The 19961-nt window shown below is 52.1% G+C and overlaps 12 protein-coding genes across 12 annotated transcripts; 6 read left to right on the top strand and 6 right to left on the bottom strand.

The window, feature by feature from the left end:
• Positions 1-1264: 1264 nt before the first annotated feature.
• N7468_003417 (uncharacterized protein) lies at positions 1265-1538 on the bottom strand (the record flags this gene model as incomplete). The annotated part of the gene is made up of 2 exons (XM_058472714.1): positions 1265-1307; positions 1357-1538. 2 exons carry the CDS (start codon positions 1536-1538, stop codon positions 1265-1267), a joined length of 225 nt encoding a protein of 74 aa, XP_058331717.1.
• Positions 1539-3742: 2204 nt separating this feature from the next.
• Positions 3743-4438, top strand: N7468_003416 (putative isochorismatase family hydrolase; the record flags this gene model as incomplete). Its single annotated transcript, XM_058472713.1, has 1 exon — positions 3743-4438. One exon carries the CDS (start codon positions 3743-3745, stop codon positions 4436-4438), a length of 696 nt encoding a protein of 231 aa, XP_058331716.1.
• A 79-nt stretch (positions 4439-4517) lies between these two features.
• On the bottom strand, positions 4518-5685 carry N7468_003415 (uncharacterized protein; the record flags this gene model as incomplete). Its single annotated transcript, XM_058472712.1, has 3 exons — positions 4518-4880; positions 4934-5210; positions 5357-5685. The coding sequence occupies 3 exons, from the start codon at positions 5683-5685 to the stop codon at positions 4518-4520; spliced, it is 969 nt and encodes a 322-aa protein (XP_058331715.1).
• Positions 5686-6291: 606 nt separating this feature from the next.
• N7468_003414 (uncharacterized protein) lies at positions 6292-6956 on the bottom strand (the record flags this gene model as incomplete). Its single annotated transcript, XM_058472711.1, has 3 exons — positions 6292-6330; positions 6414-6791; positions 6876-6956. 3 exons carry the CDS (start codon positions 6954-6956, stop codon positions 6292-6294), a joined length of 498 nt encoding a protein of 165 aa, XP_058331714.1.
• Positions 6957-7193: 237 nt separating this feature from the next.
• N7468_003413 (Succinate--CoA ligase) lies at positions 7194-7691 on the bottom strand (the record flags this gene model as incomplete). The annotated part of the gene is made up of 2 exons (XM_058472710.1): positions 7194-7359; positions 7525-7691. 2 exons carry the CDS (start codon positions 7689-7691, stop codon positions 7194-7196), a joined length of 333 nt encoding a protein of 110 aa, XP_058331713.1.
• A 292-nt stretch (positions 7692-7983) lies between these two features.
• Positions 7984-9782, top strand: N7468_003412 (Elongator subunit ELP3; the record flags this gene model as incomplete). Its single annotated transcript, XM_058472709.1, has 4 exons — positions 7984-8293; positions 8356-9019; positions 9060-9466; positions 9514-9782. The coding sequence occupies 4 exons, from the start codon at positions 7984-7986 to the stop codon at positions 9780-9782; spliced, it is 1650 nt and encodes a 549-aa protein (XP_058331712.1).
• Positions 9783-10372: 590 nt separating this feature from the next.
• Positions 10373-11134, bottom strand: N7468_003411 (uncharacterized protein; the record flags this gene model as incomplete). Its single annotated transcript, XM_058472708.1, has 3 exons — positions 10373-10450; positions 10532-10624; positions 10868-11134. The coding sequence occupies 3 exons, from the start codon at positions 11132-11134 to the stop codon at positions 10373-10375; spliced, it is 438 nt and encodes a 145-aa protein (XP_058331711.1).
• Positions 11135-11221: 87 nt separating this feature from the next.
• N7468_003410 (1-(5-phosphoribosyl)-5- ((5-phosphoribosylamino)methylideneamino)imidazole-4-carboxamide isomerase HIS6) lies at positions 11222-12244 on the bottom strand (the record flags this gene model as incomplete). Its single annotated transcript, XM_058472707.1, has 3 exons — positions 11222-11505; positions 11566-11752; positions 11945-12244. 3 exons carry the CDS (start codon positions 12242-12244, stop codon positions 11222-11224), a joined length of 771 nt encoding a protein of 256 aa, XP_058331710.1.
• A 164-nt stretch (positions 12245-12408) lies between these two features.
• On the top strand, positions 12409-13310 carry N7468_003409 (uncharacterized protein; the record flags this gene model as incomplete). Its single annotated transcript, XM_058472706.1, has 2 exons — positions 12409-12750; positions 12804-13310. The coding sequence occupies 2 exons, from the start codon at positions 12409-12411 to the stop codon at positions 13308-13310; spliced, it is 849 nt and encodes a 282-aa protein (XP_058331709.1).
• Positions 13311-13383: 73 nt separating this feature from the next.
• N7468_003408 (uncharacterized protein) lies at positions 13384-13880 on the top strand (the record flags this gene model as incomplete). The annotated part of the gene is made up of 2 exons (XM_058472705.1): positions 13384-13551; positions 13626-13880. The coding sequence occupies 2 exons, from the start codon at positions 13384-13386 to the stop codon at positions 13878-13880; spliced, it is 423 nt and encodes a 140-aa protein (XP_058331708.1).
• A 2185-nt stretch (positions 13881-16065) lies between these two features.
• On the top strand, positions 16066-16299 carry N7468_003407 (uncharacterized protein; the record flags this gene model as incomplete). The annotated part of the gene is made up of 1 exon (XM_058472704.1): positions 16066-16299. One exon carries the CDS (start codon positions 16066-16068, stop codon positions 16297-16299), a length of 234 nt encoding a protein of 77 aa, XP_058331707.1.
• Positions 16300-17946: 1647 nt separating this feature from the next.
• On the top strand, positions 17947-19842 carry N7468_003406 (uncharacterized protein; the record flags this gene model as incomplete). Its single annotated transcript, XM_058472703.1, has 5 exons — positions 17947-18153; positions 18301-18541; positions 18608-18676; positions 18737-19183; positions 19262-19842. The coding sequence occupies 5 exons, from the start codon at positions 17947-17949 to the stop codon at positions 19840-19842; spliced, it is 1545 nt and encodes a 514-aa protein (XP_058331706.1).
• Positions 19843-19961: the final 119 nt, after the last annotated feature.

Here is a 19961-nt window from a genome sequence, read left to right as displayed (position 1 = left end):
GGGTCAAGCTCCTCGACTAGCCGAACGCCGACCGCTACATACACTAAAAGATAAGTCCCAGGTTCATAGGTCCACCCACGTACCCCGAGTCTATGATTCGACAGGGGTCGGGTTTTCATATAAAAGGTTCTATGCCTCAGCAGCCTATCTCCGGCGTACGAATAAGAAACCAAATAAAACGAAATACTTCGTATGGGGGTTCGTTCCTCGAGCATGCTCGCGCACGCTTTTCTGTGGTTTTAGTTTCTCATCCGGTCGACGCGCCAAGCTTATTGGAGACTATCATTCGGAACATCCTGTTATCACCACGACGCGAGGTCTTCAAAAAGAGTTAGGCTGGTCGGAAGCAAAGCCTCTCGGCTAAATGAAAATGCCCGTGGCTGCCGGCACTAGACTCTAACCCCTCTTCCCGGCTTGGTCACCAGACATCGCATTGCTTCGTTCGCTTTCGTCACTGCATAGCGCTTAGGGCACGAACCCCGGGACTAATTGCATTGCAGATGCGATCGAATGGTTGTGACGTGCACCACGCCACGTCAATATTCCCCTTAGAGACCCCTATTGGCTACCCCTGGTCGAACAGTGTCAGCCTTGGCGCCAAGCATGGGGATCTATAAGAAACCAATCAGACGACCAATATGAAGCATGGCCCCTGGAATATCCATTGACTACAGTGCCAATCATGGATGACTCGGCACCCTGGGCCGATAGGCTAAAGAATATGCGAAAGATTATAATTGTTTTGGGACAAACCTGTATCTTTATTTCACGGTTAGAACCCGAGAGCAGGTTGGAATGTCGGGTAACGCCCGGTCGCTCTTAAAACCCTTCCTGTGTGAGAAATTATGCGGTCATGAACCATCGCTGTGGCAGGCCCATGTTGCAGCCTCTTAGATGGTGCGAGATCGCGTTTGGATAGAAGAATTTCAGCCCCACTCTAGACTCTCGAGGATAGGAAACCTGGTGCAAAATCCACAGAGGAAGCGCCAGCGTGGTGACTGGCATTAGTCTGAAGTTCGGTTTCGTTCCTATCTTCCTGGAAGATTCGTTCCATGGAAACCCGCGGCCCCACAAGCAGAGCTGTTGTGCAGGGGCAGCTCTATCTACATCGTCAATATCCAGTAGATGGAGACAGTAAAAGTGATTAATATATTTTCATCTAATTACATATATATTCCCGTTAAATTAGTCGTTAGAGGATGGAAGATGACCTTGCCCAAGGTATATCCGCAATCTTCAAGGTTTCGGGCCCGCCCTCAACCTTTTACGCAGTAGACTCAGATTTGCGACGGTGGAGTTTGTTGACCCTAAGGCTTGTTAGCTTGCGCACGAGACCTGAAGTATGGCTCAACTCACTTGCGGGAGAACCATCCAAAGCGGCTCGAGCCTCCCTGGGCGGGCTCCTGGGCCATGTGCACAGACTGGAAAATGTCTTCGATTTGCGCCGCGTCGATCTTGGGCACACTGGTGGCGCTGGAGCGGGCGGACTTGGGGCTTGTCCCGTAAGGGCCAGCACCAATCATGGGAACAGCAACCATTGTGAACTTGAGGTTGTTTTGAGGGTTTCGGGTGTGATGTGGAGACTTTGGTATGAATCCCGGTGGTAATGGAGTGAGGACTCAGGAGTGGAATGGATTGATGGATGAGAGCTGGACTGCTGGTGACCGAGCGCGCTTATATCCTATTCCTCTTGTTTCCCCTAGTCAATTTTTGTATAAGTCGTTTTCATCATTTTTTTTTTTCGCTCTCATGCGACCGCATGCCAAAAATAACCCGCCCCTGGCGTTGCCGTCCAAGCCGGGCGATCACCCGATTATCCGACCAGAGAAAATCTCCTCTGGCCAGCAGCAGCAGGTTAGCCGACCGTTTTCTATGCGTGATTTTCTGCTGTGGTCTCGAACCTCTCGACATTTGCGCTGGAAGTAGCTCGAACAGTCTCTGGCCAAAGGGCCCTTACCTCGTTTTCCCACCCGGCTCTCGCGGCACAGCGATATGAACCCACGGTCGGAACATCAGTCCAGACGTCTTCAAGTTTCGTTCCCTCCTTTGAGAATAGAAAGGTGCTACTCGTAAATCTTTCGTACTTGGAATCTTATACGAAGATGCTTAAAGTGAGCATCCCCCTTTCTGTAATATCTTGCAAGTCGCCCTTGAAAAAGGAGAGAACGGGGTGGTGAACTTGTACCCTGGGTTTACCGCCCTTGGCGTACATCGGGTATCCATTCATGCTACTTCGTCTGCTGTATTAGACCGGCCAGCTCAGTGCCTGACCCCAGAGAAAACATAGGATATCCAGCATACGCTAGTTTGAACACCCCCAGATGAGGTAGAGATTACAGCGGGGAAGATCTGGCCGCTAAAGCGGCTCCGAGATTATAGAAATATATACTCACGATGAATCGAACCCAAATCAAACGCCATTCAACCATCCCCACGCAGAATATACCTCTGGTTCATGGTCTTTGGCGTCGATCCGATAGAACGTGGATGAGGTGGCTTTGGCGTGCTCGACGATAAAACCACGCCAGCTAAGCCAAAAGACCACTATATCCGCACATGAAGTGCAGATATGCCCAGGCACGCCTTATATAGTACACCCTCTAGCTGGAATCCGCGACAAAAGCGGTGCACTGTTTATTTCTGCTGATTCCGCGGGTACTAGATAGAGCTTACCACCCGCCCTTGCTGGACTCGTTACGCTTCGTGATGCGAAGGCAGAACATAACAGCTGGCTTGATTTCGACAACCTTTCAGATCTCTGCCCTACTGATTTAGACCCCGACATGCCTCCATTCGGACAGGATGTGGTACTCAGTGCACAGATTTTAGAGAAAATTACCTAAGCGGGCTTGTGGTTTAGTGGTATAATACTCCCTTAGCATGGGAGTGGTCCGGGGTTCGATTCCCCGCGAGTCCACTTTTTTGCTTCCTTTTTGCTCGGTCTTCGAGTTCCTCAATTCTTGCCTCGAGGTTGAATGAGCCGGTCTCTGTTTCGAAAAAGTATGGGCCGGGCGCCGAAGAGATAACAAACACGTACTTATGTTGTCCGTGTTCTCGGACTGGAGTCACGAAGCTTCAGGTCATTCATCGTGTTTCTCAAAGCCAACCTTGGTCCTCCATACCTCCTTGTAGGTTAACAGCAGGATCATAGGAACTGATCTAACGAGCAGATAAGACCCAAGACAGTACTGAAGCATCCGGTTCCAATCATCTAAATGATAAGTAGGCATCCGGTTTCAATATCATTTGCCGATACTAGAAATTGAGATCAGCTACTGGCCCTGTGAGTCAGGATAGCTATTCACGACCAAGTTGAGCCCAATTTTCAGGTGGGAAGCATGAAATGGGGCTTATTAGACTGACTGTGAACCGTGACACCTTACCATCCAGGAAATCCCACGGATGGTCCAGGGCTGAATATTAGTTGAAGAGATGGCTATTTGTATTCACACTGACGTCATAACTATCCAGTTCATTTTCAGATTGGTCGGAGCAAGAGACTGTGCTGGCCACTGATGCCAAAAGGAGAGATATATATTGAAAACAAATATCACGTCACATCTCCATCCGATGTTACTATAAGACGCCCCGTCGTGGCCAGTTGGATCTATCTGCGCTAGTCTTAGTGAGCAAGTGACTCACCCCGAACAACGAACATCCCACCAAGACCTGTATAAGGACTGTATATCGCTTGCGGCCATTCAAGAGTCAACTTGAAACTCTAAAATTGGGGAGAAAAAAAATGTCTCAGTCTCTCCCACTCACCTTCACCGTTCCAACAGCCCTCGTCCTCATAGACAACCAGTCGGGCTTCACCCATGCATCAACCGCCTCAAGTTGGGGCAACGGGCGTTCCAACCCTCTCTACGAAGTGAACATCCAGTCGCTCATCACTGCATTCCGCACAGCCAAAGAGACCTCATCGACACCGCTGGAGCTGATTCACGTCTTCCACTCGTCTGTCCAGGCTGGTTCCCCTCTTCATCCGTCCCATCCAGCCCAAGGAATTCGCCCGCTGGACTATGCCATCCCGGCAAAGGACGGCTCGGAGCCTGTGTTCTGGAAGAGCGTGAACTCTTCGTTCATTGGGACGGGCCTTGAAGCGTACCTGCGCGAGAAGGACATCCGTCAAGTGATCTTTGCCGGGCTGACGACGGATCACTGCGTCTCGACCACCGTTCGCATGGCGGCGAACCTGAGAGTGGTGGACCGCTTCCCTGATGGTGGCCCTGTGAAGCTAGCCTCTGATGGGAGCCACGATAGGACCTTGAAGGTCGAAGCAGGGCGGATTATTCTGGTGTCTGACGCTACGGCGACTTTCGGTAAAGGTGGTTTCGATGCCGAAACTGTCCATAAGGTGTCCGTCGCTAGTCTCGAAGGCGAGTTTGCAGAGGTCTTTGGGACGGAAGCAATCGTCAAAGCGCTGCGAAGAGCTTAATTATAACAACAGTGATATTCGCTAGGCTTGGTCTCTATATATACAGCTTGCGCCCGTCCAATTTTTCTATGCGCCCTTGTCATTCTAAACCGGAGAGCATAGTGGACACACTTCGGACCATATCTTTACTCCGAGCGCCAAATTGATATTTACCAAAGCGAGCAAACCCTCTGCAGAAATGTCTTTTTGAATCCCCGGATTGTGCCTTCCTCTCTACCTGGAGTATGTTCTCTTCGTTCTCCGCGATGGTCGGAAGAGGCACCGGCTTTGTAGTAAAACTGTTGGTCGTCGGGAACGCCCATCGCAGAAGACGCTCCATCTTAGCGAGATAATCTGACGTATCAAAATCCACCAGCTCGCTGATGCCAAGCTTGAGCCCCTCGGCGTAATATCCGTATAAGATTCGGGCATGGTCTCGCGGATGAAACGAAATGACTAGGGTCTGGTTTTCCTAGTCAACCACCGCCAGAACCATCTAACGGGGGCAAGACATACCGGAAACACAAGATTGGGAGACTCTTTGGGTGCTACCCTGTCTGCTTGTCCCGTTTTCTGCTGATAGAAGCCCTCCACCATCCAACTTACCAACACCAGCAGCTCGGCAACCGTAGGAGTCTTGTCCTTGGCAAGGCCGGAGCTTGTCATCCATACCTGGATGTGAGATTGATGAAGCCTGTTCATTTGCACAGCACGAATGACCTGGAATCGATCGGCTAACTGCCTTGAGAAGAGCCGGTCGTGAGCTTGGTCGGCTATCTTTCGTATATCACATCTTTACATAGATCAGTATCTGATCTATGTAGGTGAGAGGTCTGGGGGGAACTCACGAGCACTTCTTCCATTTATCGCCTCCAAGCATGCCCGTTATCTTCGGGTTATTGGCGTGCTTCGCCAGAACCATATCCAAACATTGCTCACCCCTTTCGGGGAGATTTCCAGCCGATCTTGATGGAGTAACGGCCGACTGTGAAACTGACCGTGCCGGGATCATCTTGTTTGAAGATATTCTTGAGCTTCGGAATCTTGGCTTCCTGGGGCATGAAGTAGTTGTGGAACTGGTCGCTGGTAGCCCCCGTCGCAAAATCAATCACGAACAGTTTTGTGTCGAGCTCCTGCAATTCTTTCTCTGAGAGATACTTGTCCCTTGTATATAGCCACATGTCACAAAGCATCAACTTCAGCTGCAGCTCTGCCGTTTCGGCACGCTTGATCGCACGCTTGATCCATATCGGAGTCTTCTTGGGCATTTTGAATCACAAATAGATGAATGAACGCGAGGGGACTTGGCTGGAGTTGAAAATGACAAGCTACTACAACGCATCCCATCGAGTGAAAACATTATTATCATGCCCGAGTCGGAGTCTCTTTTGCGACAGATCCGCGCTGCACTGTTATTTACTAATCCCTATTTGGGTAATCTGCGGCCTTCGACCCAAGGTTCGTTGTCCTCGATCGGAGGCGGCGCGAATTTCAGCTGAGATTGGGAGATACTGGTAAATTTCGATTCTTAAAACACCGCACCAACAAAAAAAAAGAAGCAGTGACTTTGTAGTCCTTGATTGTAGGCTCAGCGCAGCGTAAGGATCTATTAGGCAATTCCCAACTTACCACATCTACAAGGCAGGACGCCTGCTACATAAGACTACGAAAGCACACCGAGTCTGAAGTAAGAGTTACACGAAACTAATTACTCTTGAGGGTCTCTAAAACAAAGGAGAAAAGAATACAGCAGCGGCCGATAAAAAGATGGTCCGCAGATCACTATGTAATATGATGGATGTACCTTCAGAATCTTCAGTCAAACGATGGACCAGATACCAAGGAGCATGAAACGTCACCAGCATCAACTCCATCTAAACGAGATCACGCTTGACGAACTCGGCAAGAAGGGTCTTGCCAAGGGAAGCAGGGCTGCGCTCCACAACGACACCAGCATCCTGGAGAGCAGAGATCTTGGAGTCGGCACCACCCTTACCACCGCTGACGATGGCACCGGCGTGGCCCATACGGCGGCCGGGGGAGCGGAGATACCGGCAATGAAGGAAACAGCGGGCTTGTTGTGGACATTGTTGGCCTTGAAGAACTCGGCGGCATCCTCCTCGGCGGAACCACCAATCTCACCGATCATGATGATACCGTCGGTCTCGGGGTCCTCGAGGAAGATCTTCAGGCAGTCGATGAAGTTGGTGCCGGAGAAGGGGTCACCACCGATACCGACAACGAGGGACTGACCGAGGCCGGCCTGGGTAGTCTGGTTGACGGCCTCGTAGGTCAGGGTACCGGAGCGGGAGACGATACCGACGCGACCGCGCTTGTGGATGAAGCCAGGCATGATACCGATCTTGCATTGGCCCTAAGAAAGTAAGGACAATTAGGATGTGGCATTCAACTTTTTTTTTTTTTCTGCTCCCTTCTCTTTCGCGAGGCTTAGACTTACGGGAGCGATGATACCGGGGCAGTTGGGGCCGACCAGGCGGGTCTTGTTCTGGGTCTTAAGGATGTCGGTGATGCGGACCATGTCTAAGAGAAACCGATTAGTTTGATGCTAGGCCGAGTGTGATCCTGTCGCCCGTACCGTGTTGAGGAATACCCTCAGTAATGCTGTGATCCAAGAACAGTCAGTCAAAGGAACTATCCATGCAACCGTGGTATTTATTTTGGGACACCTACCAAACAACCAGAGGAACCTCAGCGGCAATGGCCTCCTCGATACCGGCAGCAGCAAGAGGGGGGGCTACAAGCTATTAGCATGTTTTCATCTATGAGTTTCGAGCTTATCAAGATCGTACGGAACAAAGATAGCAGACGCGGTGGCCTGGGTCTCCTTCACGGCCTCGGCGACGCTGGCGAAAACGGGACGGTCCAAGTGCGTCTGGCCGGCCTTCTTGGGGTTGGTACCACCGACGACATTGGTGCCTGCTCTGGATGAGTATTTGTTTCGTGGATGCGATTGCGACGCGAGGGAGTTGGGGATAAAGTACCGTAGGCAATAGCCTGCTCGGCATGGAAGCTATACCAAACCTACACGTCAGCACCTGTCGCGGGAAAAGGTAGATTGGATCGGGTGTAAAGAGGCAGATACTCACGTTCCCTGCTTTCCTGTGAAGCCCTGGAACAGAACTCGAGTGTCCTTGTTGATCCGGAGGTTGTTCACGGTGCTGGCGTACGCAGCAGAAGGCTGGGCGTAGCCGCGGCGCTGCTGAGAAGCGACATTGCGGACGGCCGAGAGGGTATTACGGCGGAAGGCCTGCATGGCTGCAAGAATACTGAGGTTTGGGGGGGAAGAGGGGAGAGGGGAGGGATGAAAAGGTGAAGGGGTTGGAGTGGACAGCAATTCGGGATGCGCGCCCGGGAGTTTTCGTTCGCCGGGCAAACCTTTTCTTTTTTTTACTTAAGCGGATCCGTGAGTTCGGCATGACCCTCCATTTTTTGATCTAATCGATCCCCCCACCACTGTTGTTCTGGAAGCCCTTTTTTTTTTTCGTGTTGCAGTATAACTTTACCAGTTAAGGCTCGATTTCGTCTCGTGGGGACCGTTTCTCGCCATGGCGACCATGACCGTGACCATGCCGCCTTCTTCGAAGAAGGGCATGAAGCCGAAGAACACCAGGCTTGCGCCAGAGAGCGAGCGCTTCATGCAAGCATGCTCAGATATCGCGAATGCCCTCATCCAAGAATATGAATCGCAGAAGGATTCCACGAAGCCCAAGAAAGACATCAACCTCAACAAGCTGCGGGGCACCATCGCAAAGAAGCATTCTCTGGGCTCGCAGCCGCCACTCACGGCCATCATTGCGGCCGTGCCTGAACACTACAAGAAATACATTCTGCCGAAGCTGATCGCAAAGCCTATTCGTTCGTACTTTCCTCCATATGGGCAATCTTGTGATCCACAAATCTAACGGTCTGAATCCTAGGAACCTCGTCTGGAATCGCCGTCGTGGCGGTAATGTGCAAGCCTCACCGATGCCCTCATATCGCCTACACCGGTAACATCTGCGTCTACTGCCCTGGTGGCCCGGACTCCGACTTCGAATACTCCACACAGTCCTATACCGGTTACGAACCGACCTCTATGCGTGCCATCCGCGCTCGATATGACCCGTTCGAACAAGCGCGGGGTCGAGTCGATCAGATCAAGTCCTTGGGCCACAGCGTGGACAAGGTCGAATACATTATCATGGGCGGGACCTTCATGTCGCTGCCCGAGGACTACCGCGAGAAATTTATCTCTCAACTTCACAACGCGCTCAGCGGATACCAAACGGACAATGTGGATGAGGCGGTGGAGGCAGGGGAAATGAGCAATGTCAAGTGTGTCGGTATCACCATCGAGACTCGGCCCGATTACTGTCTAGATACACACCTGAGCAGCATGCTCCGCTACGGCTGCACCCGTCTGGAAGTCGGCGTGCAGAGCTTGTACGAGGACGTGGCCCGGGACACGAACCGTGGTCACACTGTGGCAGCAGTCGCAGAGACATTCAAGCTATCGAAAGACGCCGGATTCAAGGTTGTCAGCCACATGATGCCTGATCTTCCCAACGTTGGAATGGAGCGCGATCTGTTCCAATTCCAAGAGTATTTCGAGAACCCCGATTTCCGTACAGACGGTTTGAAGATCTACCCCACCCTCGTCATCCGAGGCACCGGTCTTTACGAGCTCTGGCGCACAGGTCGATACAAGAACTACACCCCCCAACGCCCTCGTCGATCTCGTCGCCCGCATCCTGGCCCTGGTACCCCCTTGGACCCGTATCTACCGCGTGCAGCGTGATATCCCCATGCCGCTGGTGACTTCCGGCGTCGAGAACGGCAACCTGCGAGAGCTCGCGCTTGCCCGCATGAAGGATTTCGGCACCACCTGCCGTGACGTGCGCACCCGAGAAGTCGGGATCAACGAGGTGAAGAACAAGATCCGCCCGTCGCAGATCGAGCTGATTCGCCGAGACTACGCGGCGAACGGCGGCTGGGAGACGTTCTTGGCATACGAGGATCCGAAGCAGGACATTCTCATTGGTCTTCTCCGTCTGCGCAAGTGCAGCGACACGCACACCTTCCGCCCGAGTTCACAGGCCAGCAGACCAGTATCGTCCGAGAGCTGCATGTGTACGGCTCGGCTGTGCCGCTCCATGGCCGTGATGCGCGCAAGTTCCAGCACCGTGGGTTCGGTACGTTGCTCATGGAAGAGGCTGAGCGCATTGCGCGGGAGGAGCATGGCAGCCGCAAGATCAGTGTTATCTCTGGTGTTGGCGTGCGTAGCTACTATGCCCGACTTGGGTACACGCTGGACGGACCTTACATGTCTAAGATGCTGGACCCATGGGAGGAGGACGAGGAGTAATTTGAGCACGCTCCTCGGCAAAACAAACAACCCCACAAAGAATGGGGCCAGAATACCCGCTGCTTCTTTCTATTTGGGATGTTGCATACATTGGCGTTCAGGACAATACACCAAAAAGTTGGATCTATGGTATTATTTTATGAGCAATGAAAAATGTCTATCATCGCCTGACAGCGCAATAAGAGCCAAAGAGAAATATCCGTAAACTTGACCGTGCCAACAAGCTGCTAAAGTAGGGCGGTCTATATACAACCACATGTAGTACAAAGTTAATGAGCCGTCCGTGCCCTCAAGGATATCCGAATACCCGCCCAGCAAGTAGATGTATATTCCTCAAAAGAACGGAGAACTCTCTATTCCGCGAGACTACAGCGGACTCCAGCGGCTCCAGGGTAAAGCGCCTAAAAGATGCTAAGTTTCTGGATCCGGAGTCCGCTGATCTGTTTCAGGTCCTCCCCCGCCCTTTTCCAACCCTCAAAAATCAAGCAACATTTCGAAAAGACCAAGATATGTAACCCATTGCAAATAAACACAATAACCTGTAGAGACACCGTTTGAGAGAGATCGTAGCAATATGAAAATGTGGTTGTTTATTGGAGTGATATGGCGCCGCCCCGGCTCCCGCGCAGATGGAGGTAGGCTTGGAATCCGCAGAACACGAAGAACCCCTACTAGACGTATTAGTGACAGTTCGGGTGGCGAGTGACCTCCCAGATATGTTGCTGGCAAGCAAGCGGTTGTTGACGTACAAGGTAAACGAATACTGCGATCCAGAGGGAGGCTGCGACTGCCGGGCCGTCTTCGGGCTCGCCTTCAGAGCCTGTGTATGCGTGGTTATTGCTCTGTTGGGTGGTTGCACGTTAGTAAATTGAACCGTCGATGGGTGCATCAGCGCAATGGGAGGGAGCGAGTGATGAAACGGCAGGCCAACTGAGGTTTCAGATGGGGGATGACATACGCCGTAGAGAGATCCGAGGACTGAGAGAATAATGATGGCAAAGGCGGATATCACCACACTAGAGGAGATATGTTAGAATACTGTCCCATCGTTCAGGCCTCTGTGCCGGGAGAGTATGCGATCGTACCAAGACCAGGCGTTCATTGCCGACACGATAGGCTTCATCTTGGCGGTTGTGAGCTCCACAGAGCGGGGTACGACAGCGGTCTAGGGGACGTGGATCGGCACAGCAAAGCTTGTATGGGAGAGGCTCGAATCGTTGTGTGGTGGGCAGGGAGGGGGATGGACGATTAAGGATTTGGGGGTTGGAAGAGTCGAGATGCACGGAGGTTGGCGGGCGGAGCTCTGCCTGCGCTAGCCGCTTTCGGACTCGTGGACTTACTGCGTTACGCATTGTACATGGACTTGTCCCCTTCCACTTCTTTTTTCTACGAATCGAGTGTTTTGATTACATTTGGGCTATTTGATTAGGCTCACAGGGTCAGTGTGTTTTGTTCCACTCAATGCACTCGTTGAAGGTCACACCGGAACCACCGAAGATGTCCAAGGCGCTTCCAATGGTCAAGTCCACCTTTCCCTGGCTACTGACATGGACCTTCTCGAGATCCTGGAGGCTCCGGGCACCCCCAGCATATGTTACAGGTATTGTACACCATTCTGCCAGCCTGGAGACCAGTTCCTCATCCACACCTTGCTGTAACCCCTCCACGTCCGCCGCGTGGATAAGGAATTCAGAACAATAAGGCTCTAGGAGGGCAATGGATTCTACGAGACTATTAGTATGTGTAGTAAAGGGACAATGCTGGGGAGGGGGTCGCAGGGTACCTTTGTTGATCTCCATCTCAGTGATAGTCTGCCATCGGTCCATCGCCACGAACCAGGTATTTCCTTTGCGACGGCAACTCAAATCCAAAACGAGTTTTGACTTGTCTCCGCCCAGTGACTGCAGCACTGATTCAAGGCGCGTGAGTGAGAACTTCCCGGAAGGGAAGAGGAACGATGTGATGATCACCTGTTATCACTTATTAGCGCCATCCGTCCTGCTATTTTTTTTGCGCGTCGCATCCATAGAAATGAAACCCCAGGAAAAATGACCTAGTGGTAATAGCACTAAAACAGCCAAAGAGAACCTTGCAGAGTAATTGCCACGCATGGGCGAATCCCTCAAGCTGTAGGTCAAAGATAGATTCTGTACAGTACTCACCTTTTCCGCGCCTTGATCGATCCAATATTGCGCATTTTGATCCGTGATGCCACCCGCAACCTGCAACCCGGATTTCCACGTCTGCAAGGCCTCCTTTGCAGCATCGTCATTTCCAGGGCCTAGCTTGACTACGTGCCCTCCGCGGAGGTCGTGCTGCTTGTATAATGCGGCGTAGTGGCCCGCGGGGAGTGTAGAAACATAATTGGTTTTCAGGTCTTCGGCCACAGCGCTGAGAGTACCACCCACAATCTGTTTGACCTGTCCCGAGTGGAGATCAATGCAGGGTCTGAATTTTGTCATTTTTGCTGTGAGTGAGTAAAACCGTCAGGGCCGATTCATTGCTGGAGGGGCTTATCGCTTATCTTATCGCACGTGACATGGAGCTTTGGCTCGAAAAAAATCTTGGGACTGACAATATTGACCACCGATTCACAGCATCCTGGCACTAGGCACAAGGGTCCATCATGGCCGGCAAACGCAAGAGAGAGACTACCGTCGCATCCAAACCGACTGACGAAAAAGATGCAAGCCCAGAGCCATCAAGCAATGCCCAGGATGTGTTCCGAAAATACTTCGAGGCTCAGTTTGAGCCTCTGGATATAGCTTCGTCGCGACCAGATAAGTCGGACAGCGACAAAGAAGAGGAAAGGGGAAACGAATCAGATATGGACGAGTCAGGGGACTCAGACTGGGATGGACTCTCCGAAGATGAGGAGAGCGAGGGCCAAGTCGAAGTCGTCGAGCACAAGGATGCTCAGGTTATCTCGGATGCAATCATGGACAAGAAAGCCCGGAAGGCATTCCTGGTAGGTGCAATATTGGCTGATTACTTTTGGGCCGGCGCTCACAAGTTTTACAGAAAGGAAAACTACCGTCTGAAGATGTGCCAAAGGAGAAGACGGCACCAAAGCTGAGCAAGGAGGATGAAGAAGATGATCACGACAACCTAAAGCATGATCTCGCCTTGCAGAGGCTTCTTCGGGAGTCTCATTTACTCGAGTCCGCTTCAGATCTGGCCCCGACTGGCAAAAACCGTCTCAAGGCTTTAGACCTGCGCATGCAATCGTTGGGTGCCAAAACCTCTCTCTACAAGCAAGAAAAGATGCCCACCGCTCATCGACGAGGGATCAAAGCCAAGGCATCCATGAAAGAAGAGAAAAGAAGACGAGACGCCAAAGAAAACGGTATCATCCTGGAGAAGCCTGCCAAAGTATCCAAGTCAAAGGCAGGCCGAAGGGAGCGAGGCGTCGGAGGATCGTCAATCGGGAAATTTTCCGGGGGCACGCTGAACCTGAGCAAACGGGACTTGCAATCCATGACCACTCCCAAGCCACGTACTGGGAAGGGCAAGAAGGGCCGTCGTTAGTTGGAGAGCTCTGGGATTTGCCGTGAACCGTCCTTATCATTCGATACCCATCTGTTTGTTGCACACCTTCTACATGGCGGCGCATCCTGCCTCTTCCATCAACCCGCATCGATACCCCGACAACAACGCCTATCAGGAGCCAATTGCCACAGCGCTTTCGACTTATCTTTCATATTGCTCATCATTCCGTGGGACTCCGGGGCCCAGGCGTGTCGGCAACGGCCGCAGGTTGTGCTGCTGGGTCCTTGAAAGACGTGACGTTCCATCTCCCCTCTCGCCTAAACCGGAAATAATCTTCGAGGACTCGCTTACGAGCTGGGCTCTGGGCCAGGGCTTGTCAAATGGGATGAACAAGTGGTCAAGGCCCCCGGTATTGCTTTTGAGTACCCTGACAAGTTGATCAAACGTAATATCCTATGCGATGTGCTTCCTGCCCGCCGCCCCGGTCATGCATCAGCCCAGGAAACGTTGCAGAAGGTGACGTCGCTGCTCGATTCTCACTCACAGATACTCTTGGCTGCCCGCGCGTACTTCGTTTATGCTCGCGCAGTGGATGCAGACCATCGCTGAGGGTATTGATTGGGCCCAGTGTGTTACATGGCGACCGAAAAAAAAAAAGAAATCGCGCATCGGTAGCTTTTGGGCCATAAGCCTTGAGCTGAAAAAGCAGTCATATCAATCGAGTCTAATTTTTACCTGTCTGGGAAGCTCCATATCATCTGCGTCGGTGAACCGTACTGATTCGACTCTATCATCCACGGAATGGAAAGAGCAACTACTAGGGCTAGAATACGCCACATCTAACCTTTTCTGTGTGATACCGGTACTTAGGGCCATGCGTTGTAATATAGACTGCTGTAGAATCCTTTAGCGAGACAACTTCAAGAGGCTGATGTGAGATAAGGATAAGACCGGACGGCCTCCACAGATCTATCAGCGTCTTCTGTTTTCCCAGTACTGTTTGTTCCTTGAGAGCTTCCCTCCTGTGGGGTCTAGAACCAGAGCCCCCCACGCCGCACAATAGACCCTGAGCCAGAAGCCAAGGAACCATGGATTTAGTTGCTTCCATCCCCGCTTGGCTTTCGTCTTCCAAAGATCCCAAAAGGAGCTTTATCGGGGACCGAAAATCTTGGCAAAGTCTGCCGAGAGGGGCGAATCCTGCTACGCGAGTTTCCTAACGCCGAGCCAAGAAAAAGGAGTCCGCAGATCCGGAAGTTTCATATGGCCTTGTAGGGCCTCACGCCGAGAGAACTTGGGCCGGCCCGGGGGCCCAACCGAACTTCTGCAAGGCTCGGGAGAAACCGTGCGCGCTTTTTCCGCTCCTGAGCCACCGCCAAGCCCTTATGCACTGTCTAAATTTTGGGGCGCCGGGGCCCAAGATATGAGATCCGGCCCCTATACGATCTGCAGATCCTACGAAAGTATAACTTGTGCGTTATGATGACTTCGTCCTCCGACGATCACGGATTCCTTGGCAAGGATGGGAGGGAGGGGCACAAAAAGGAAAAAGAAAAAAAAAACCGTTAATGGGCCCCAGTGGGGAGGAATGCGAGGTAGCGGAGGTATGCTGGGGATTGCGTAGGCTAATTCGCACTAATTCTTAGGGGGAGAGTGGTGAGGAATGCGGAGTGACTGCCAGTCGAGAAGATACGCAAGACGTGGGAAAGGTATGAATCATAGTGAAAGGACGGTGCCGGTGCTACGGTTGGGAGGGTCCCACGCGGTTTCTAGATCTGCCCTAGCCCTTAGCCAATGCGTTGCTCCAATGGGCCAGGGTTTCCAAATTGGGTAACCTTGCCCTGTGTTGCTATACTCCGTCTTTTCTAAGCTAGGCTCATCTAAGATGCTATGGAGGTGTTTCATAAGTGATAGGGCTACCGTTGCGTCTATAGGTTGCTTTCTCGTGATTCGACTTTCTCGGTCTACTTTCCCGGTCTACTTTCCCGGTCTATTCGCACATTGATAAGAGACTCGAAAAGGCACCCTGCTGCCGATGGCGCAATCTGACAAATCGACAGCCGTCGGTCCATACCGCTGGACCGAGGAGAAGGGGGAAGGAGGGTGGTGATGTACCTTGGAGGGAAGGCTTGGGGAAACTAAGGCCCGAAAGTATAGGACTGTTAGTTATCTTGATCTCGAGGGCCTGACGTGTGCTTAGTTCTTGCACAGGGTAAACTCGGAAGACTCCTCTCTTGTATCTGCAGCGCCGACAACGTGGGTGGGGTGGGGAGAATTTTCTAAAGAGAGTGTGTCTGTGTCGATCGTGGTGGCGCGTGGGGACCGTTTGGGAAGGTGTCCGGAGCCCCAAACGCTCTCGAGATGCCTCGACGGGGACCAGGACGATTCAGGACTAGAATCAGCCGAGTTCGATGGATTTCCACTTGGGGCGTAAAAGCTAAAACGAGCTGTAACCCAAGACCCTAAGAAGGCCCAAGGCTAGAACGGGCTGATTCCCACCTGGTGGGGAGATACGAGAACCCTACATGTGAAGGAGAATTGCTTGGCCAATCTGCAGGCGTTATCACCGCACAGGAGGGGGTTGCACTCGGCTACCCGAGTCGGGATCGTCTGTCCAGATCCCCGGCCACGCTAGAATGGGGGGGATCAATGATGGAAGACTGGAGAAGGGAGGAGGGGAAAAGAGATTGAGTTAATGTTTATGCAAATCTCCGTAGAGCAGCATGAGATGCATTCAGCCTCGTAACTGTCAAAGGGGTTGGAGCAACGAACAATCCGTTCGGAAGAGATGGCGATCATGAACCGGGCCGTAGTTGAAGAGTATTGGGCACTACTCGAATGCCAATGCTTGGCTGCTGCGATAGCCGTCGAAGTGTCTCCGTCGGACGAACTTCATCGCTTCAAGCCTCGTTGTGGCCATGGGCCATCCTTGGCCATCCGGCTCCACCTAAAGTGTCCGGCCGGCGGAGTCCCAGGGTTCGACGCTTCCTCATGCAGCGTCTCGAGCTTCAGAGTGGCCAGAAGGCAGTGACAGCTTCGGGTCTTTTTTCTTTTTTTTCCTTTTTTTTTTTTCCTTTTCGCGTAACCCCTGTCCCATGCTGCACGCCAAGGGGGCTGATGAGAAATGGGTGGGTCATGATCGGCAGGTAAGGATTGGCGCCGCGCGGTGCGCACCACGTCATGTAAACGACGTTCGATTTGTCGATCATACCCGTCTAGTGTGAACCTTGTCTGGAGGGGGAAGATACATTCCTTGACCCTTTTCTTCACAGTCAAGCCCCAATAGAGTGGGCTCCCCCCTATTTGTCGGGGGACCCCCCTATGATTGGGTACCGGGCAATCCAGTGCTGTTCCCGCCCCCTTTTCCAGATCCGCCATTGGGCCCTAATTTAGTCCCGTAGCTCTCCCGCCTTCCAAGATGAACTACAAATCGCCCTCTACTTTGACATCACGGGGGAGTAATTCCTATCCCTTGAAGGATGACGAGTATGACGAGGGTCCGGATGAATTTCCTGAGACGTCAAACCTATACCGGGTCTGCACCGGGGCTCGTCGTGAGAACGCGTAAAAGCCTTGTCCCTGGTCATGGTTCCAGAACCATGTGCGAGAATCCAATCTCGCCAAGGCTTGGCTTTACCACTATTATTGGGCCGTCATGATTCATCAAAGGCCTTATCAATTGAAGCTGCAGGATCTTCGGTCTTCGAGCGCTTCTGGTAAGATTCCTCCGAAGGAAACTAAGGATCCTGCCTGAAGCACATCCAGGAGGAAATGGCGTACTATGCATGTAATTTTGTTTTTTTGTTTTTTGTTTTTTTTTTTTTTTGGCTTTTAGATTTTCTTCTGGATTTTCTTCTGGATTCCTCTTCTTTCTTTCTTTTTTTTTTCTTTTCTTTTTTTTATACTTTCCCTATTTAGTTATGAACCATGTCTAATGACAGAGACAACAAGTATAAACCCTGACCTTGTGGATGTGCATGCAGATCGTGTTGTGCTTGACACGCGCGCAGGTCTGAGGAATCTCTCAGGACAAGGACCGGAATTTGTCCCCCATATCTTGTCACTGAAGGAAGGCTTCCGCATAACTAGTTCGGCGGAGATCTTCATCGGACTTTGGGGATTCTGTAAATCTTAGGGGGAGGAGATAAGCCAAGAAGTCAGTCGGCGGGGGGGGGGCTTAGACTTCAGGTTGAGTCCACGGGATGATTCGAATCAAAGAATTTTCCCTGCCCTGTCCGAAGTGTCTCCATGCATTATACTCCATGGAGGCGTAATCGGATAATACAGGGCCCACCGCCGATCACCAATCCACCATGGTACCAAGTTGCATGCGTCTCGCCCTGTTGATCTGATCGTCGCCACGGGTGCCAAGGGGATGGCGGACTCGCCTCTCCTAGGTAGAACCCACAGTGGATCGCATGGTCTCCGTTCCGACTGAGAAGCATGGGCCTTGTTTCGTGTTTCTGGGTGCTATCAGGGAGCACGCTGATGCAGAGTGGTTACGCCAGCCCATATACATAAAGGGAGGGCCAGTCGTTCCAATTCTCGCATTCAAGGTTTTCTTCCCAAGTGGTTTTTGAACATTCCATATCATAATTATTATATTGCCCCCCCTCGCCAAGAGTCATTCAATTAATGCACTGTTAATCATATCCCTTCCATTCTACTGCTTATAACCATGTCCACCCATTCCCTGGACAAGCAAAAGGAGGTGGATGTCACGGAGCGTTCCGTGAGCTCCAACAGCTCCAGCCCTAGGCTCAGGGCCGCTGATGAAAAGGGCGTGACTATTGAGGCTCCTTCTCCGGCATCAATTAGTCTTGAAAACCAATCGTCTCCTCCTCCGGTATACCATGTCTTCACACGAACCCGCAAATTGCAGATTGTCTGCATCGTTTCACTCGCCGCCATCTTCTCCCTTTATCTTCGAATATCTATTTCCCAGCTCTTGGCATGATATCCAGGGTAAGCCTTTTTCATATCACAAAGACTTCCATACTATATTGCGTCAAGCATGCTAAATAGGCAATAGAAACTCGGTGTTTCGATGTCCTTGACAACGTTAACTGTCACAGTATATATGATTGTTCAGGGTCTCGCCCCGAGCTTCTGGGGCTCCTTCTCCGATGTGATGGGGCGCCGTGGAATCTTCATTGCAACATTCATTGTGTACATCATTGCCAACATTGCCCTCGCCGTTTCAACCAACTACGGGGAGCTGATGGCGTTCCGTGCCTTGCAAGCGGCCGGGAGTGCGGCTACAATCTCCATTGGTGAGTTTTTTTTTCCCACCCACGAGTGTTTTTTTTTATTTGGAACAAGTATCTAAAAGAAACCAGGTGCCGGTGTCATCGGTGATATCACCACATCCGCAGAGCGAGGAAGTCTGATCGGAATCTTTGGCGGTGGTAAGTTCTGCTCTTCAATTTCAATCGATCCACGAGGCCATGTGGCTGATATCTAGACAGTACGAATGCTGGGCCAGGGCATTGGCCCCGTCTTCGGTGGGATCCTGTCTCAGTATCTCGGGTACAAGTCGATCTTCTGGTTTCTGACCATTGTCTCCGGGGTCAGTCTCCTGTCTATCGTGGTGTTCCTCCCCGAGACACTCCGTCCCATTGCTGGTAACGGCACCGTCCGCCTCCACGGTATCTCCAAGCCCCTCATCTACTACATCACGGGCCAGAAGGAGGCCAAGGAAGGCGCACAGCCAATCGGGCAGAAGAAGAAAGTCTCCTTCAAGACCGTCTTCGCCCCCCTCACCTTCCTGGGCGAGAAGGACGTCTTCATCACCCTGTTCTTCGGCGCCATTGTGTACACCGTCTGGTCCATGGTGACATCTTCCACATCCGACCTCTTCGAGTCTCGATACGGCCTGACCACCCTCGAAGTTGGCCTGACATTCCTTGGCAATGGTAAGCTATCACCCCATTTTTGCCAGCCCACCCTAAAAAAAAAAAAGCTTCAAGCCTCCCTAACTTTTTCCAAACCAGGCTTCGGATGCATGTCCGGCTCATACACCATTGGCTACCTCATGGACTACAACCACAAGCGAACCGAGCGCGACTACTGCCGACAGAACAACCTCCCCCTCGACACCCGCATCACCACCAAAACACATCCCGATTTCCCGATCGAGTACGCCCGCATGCGCAACACCTGGTGGATCACCGCGCTGTTCATCGTGTGCACCGCCGTGTACGGCGTCTCCCTCCGCACTCACCTGGCCGTCCCGATCATTCTGCAATACATCCTCGCATACTGCGCGACTGCTATCTTCACCATCAACAGCGCCCTCATCATCGACCTCTACCCCGGCGCCAGCGCCAGTGCCACCGCCGTCAACAACCTGATGCGCTGCCTGATCGGCGCCGCGGGCGTGGCCGCCGTGCAGCCCATCATTGATGCTCTCACGGCCGAATGGTGTTTCGTTCTGCTTGCCGGTATCACGCTAGTGATGGTTCCTCTGCTGGCGGTTGAGATGCGATGGGGGCCGGGGTGGCGCGCGGAGCGCAGTGAGCGCTTCAAGCGCAAGGCGGAGCAGAAGGAGGCGCGGAAGGCTGAGTCGTCTTGAAGTGAGAGAACCTTGATTCGTGTTTCTCTTTCGCATTGATGAGGTGGTTTGAAAACTTGAGCTGAAACGCCGTGCAGCAGCCAGTTGTGCGGCAACAAAAATTCAGGCGGGATTTTGTG

Source organism: Penicillium chermesinum (assembly GCF_028974085.1).
Source record: "Penicillium chermesinum strain IBT 19713 chromosome Unknown utg000003l:1.0-5111272.0:1.0-5115320.0, whole genome shotgun sequence".
NCBI classification, from domain to species: Eukaryota; Fungi; Ascomycota; class Eurotiomycetes; order Eurotiales; family Aspergillaceae; genus Penicillium; species Penicillium chermesinum.
The sequence above is the reverse complement of the archived record's forward strand: the minus strand, read 5'-3'. Positions and strand labels throughout refer to the sequence as shown.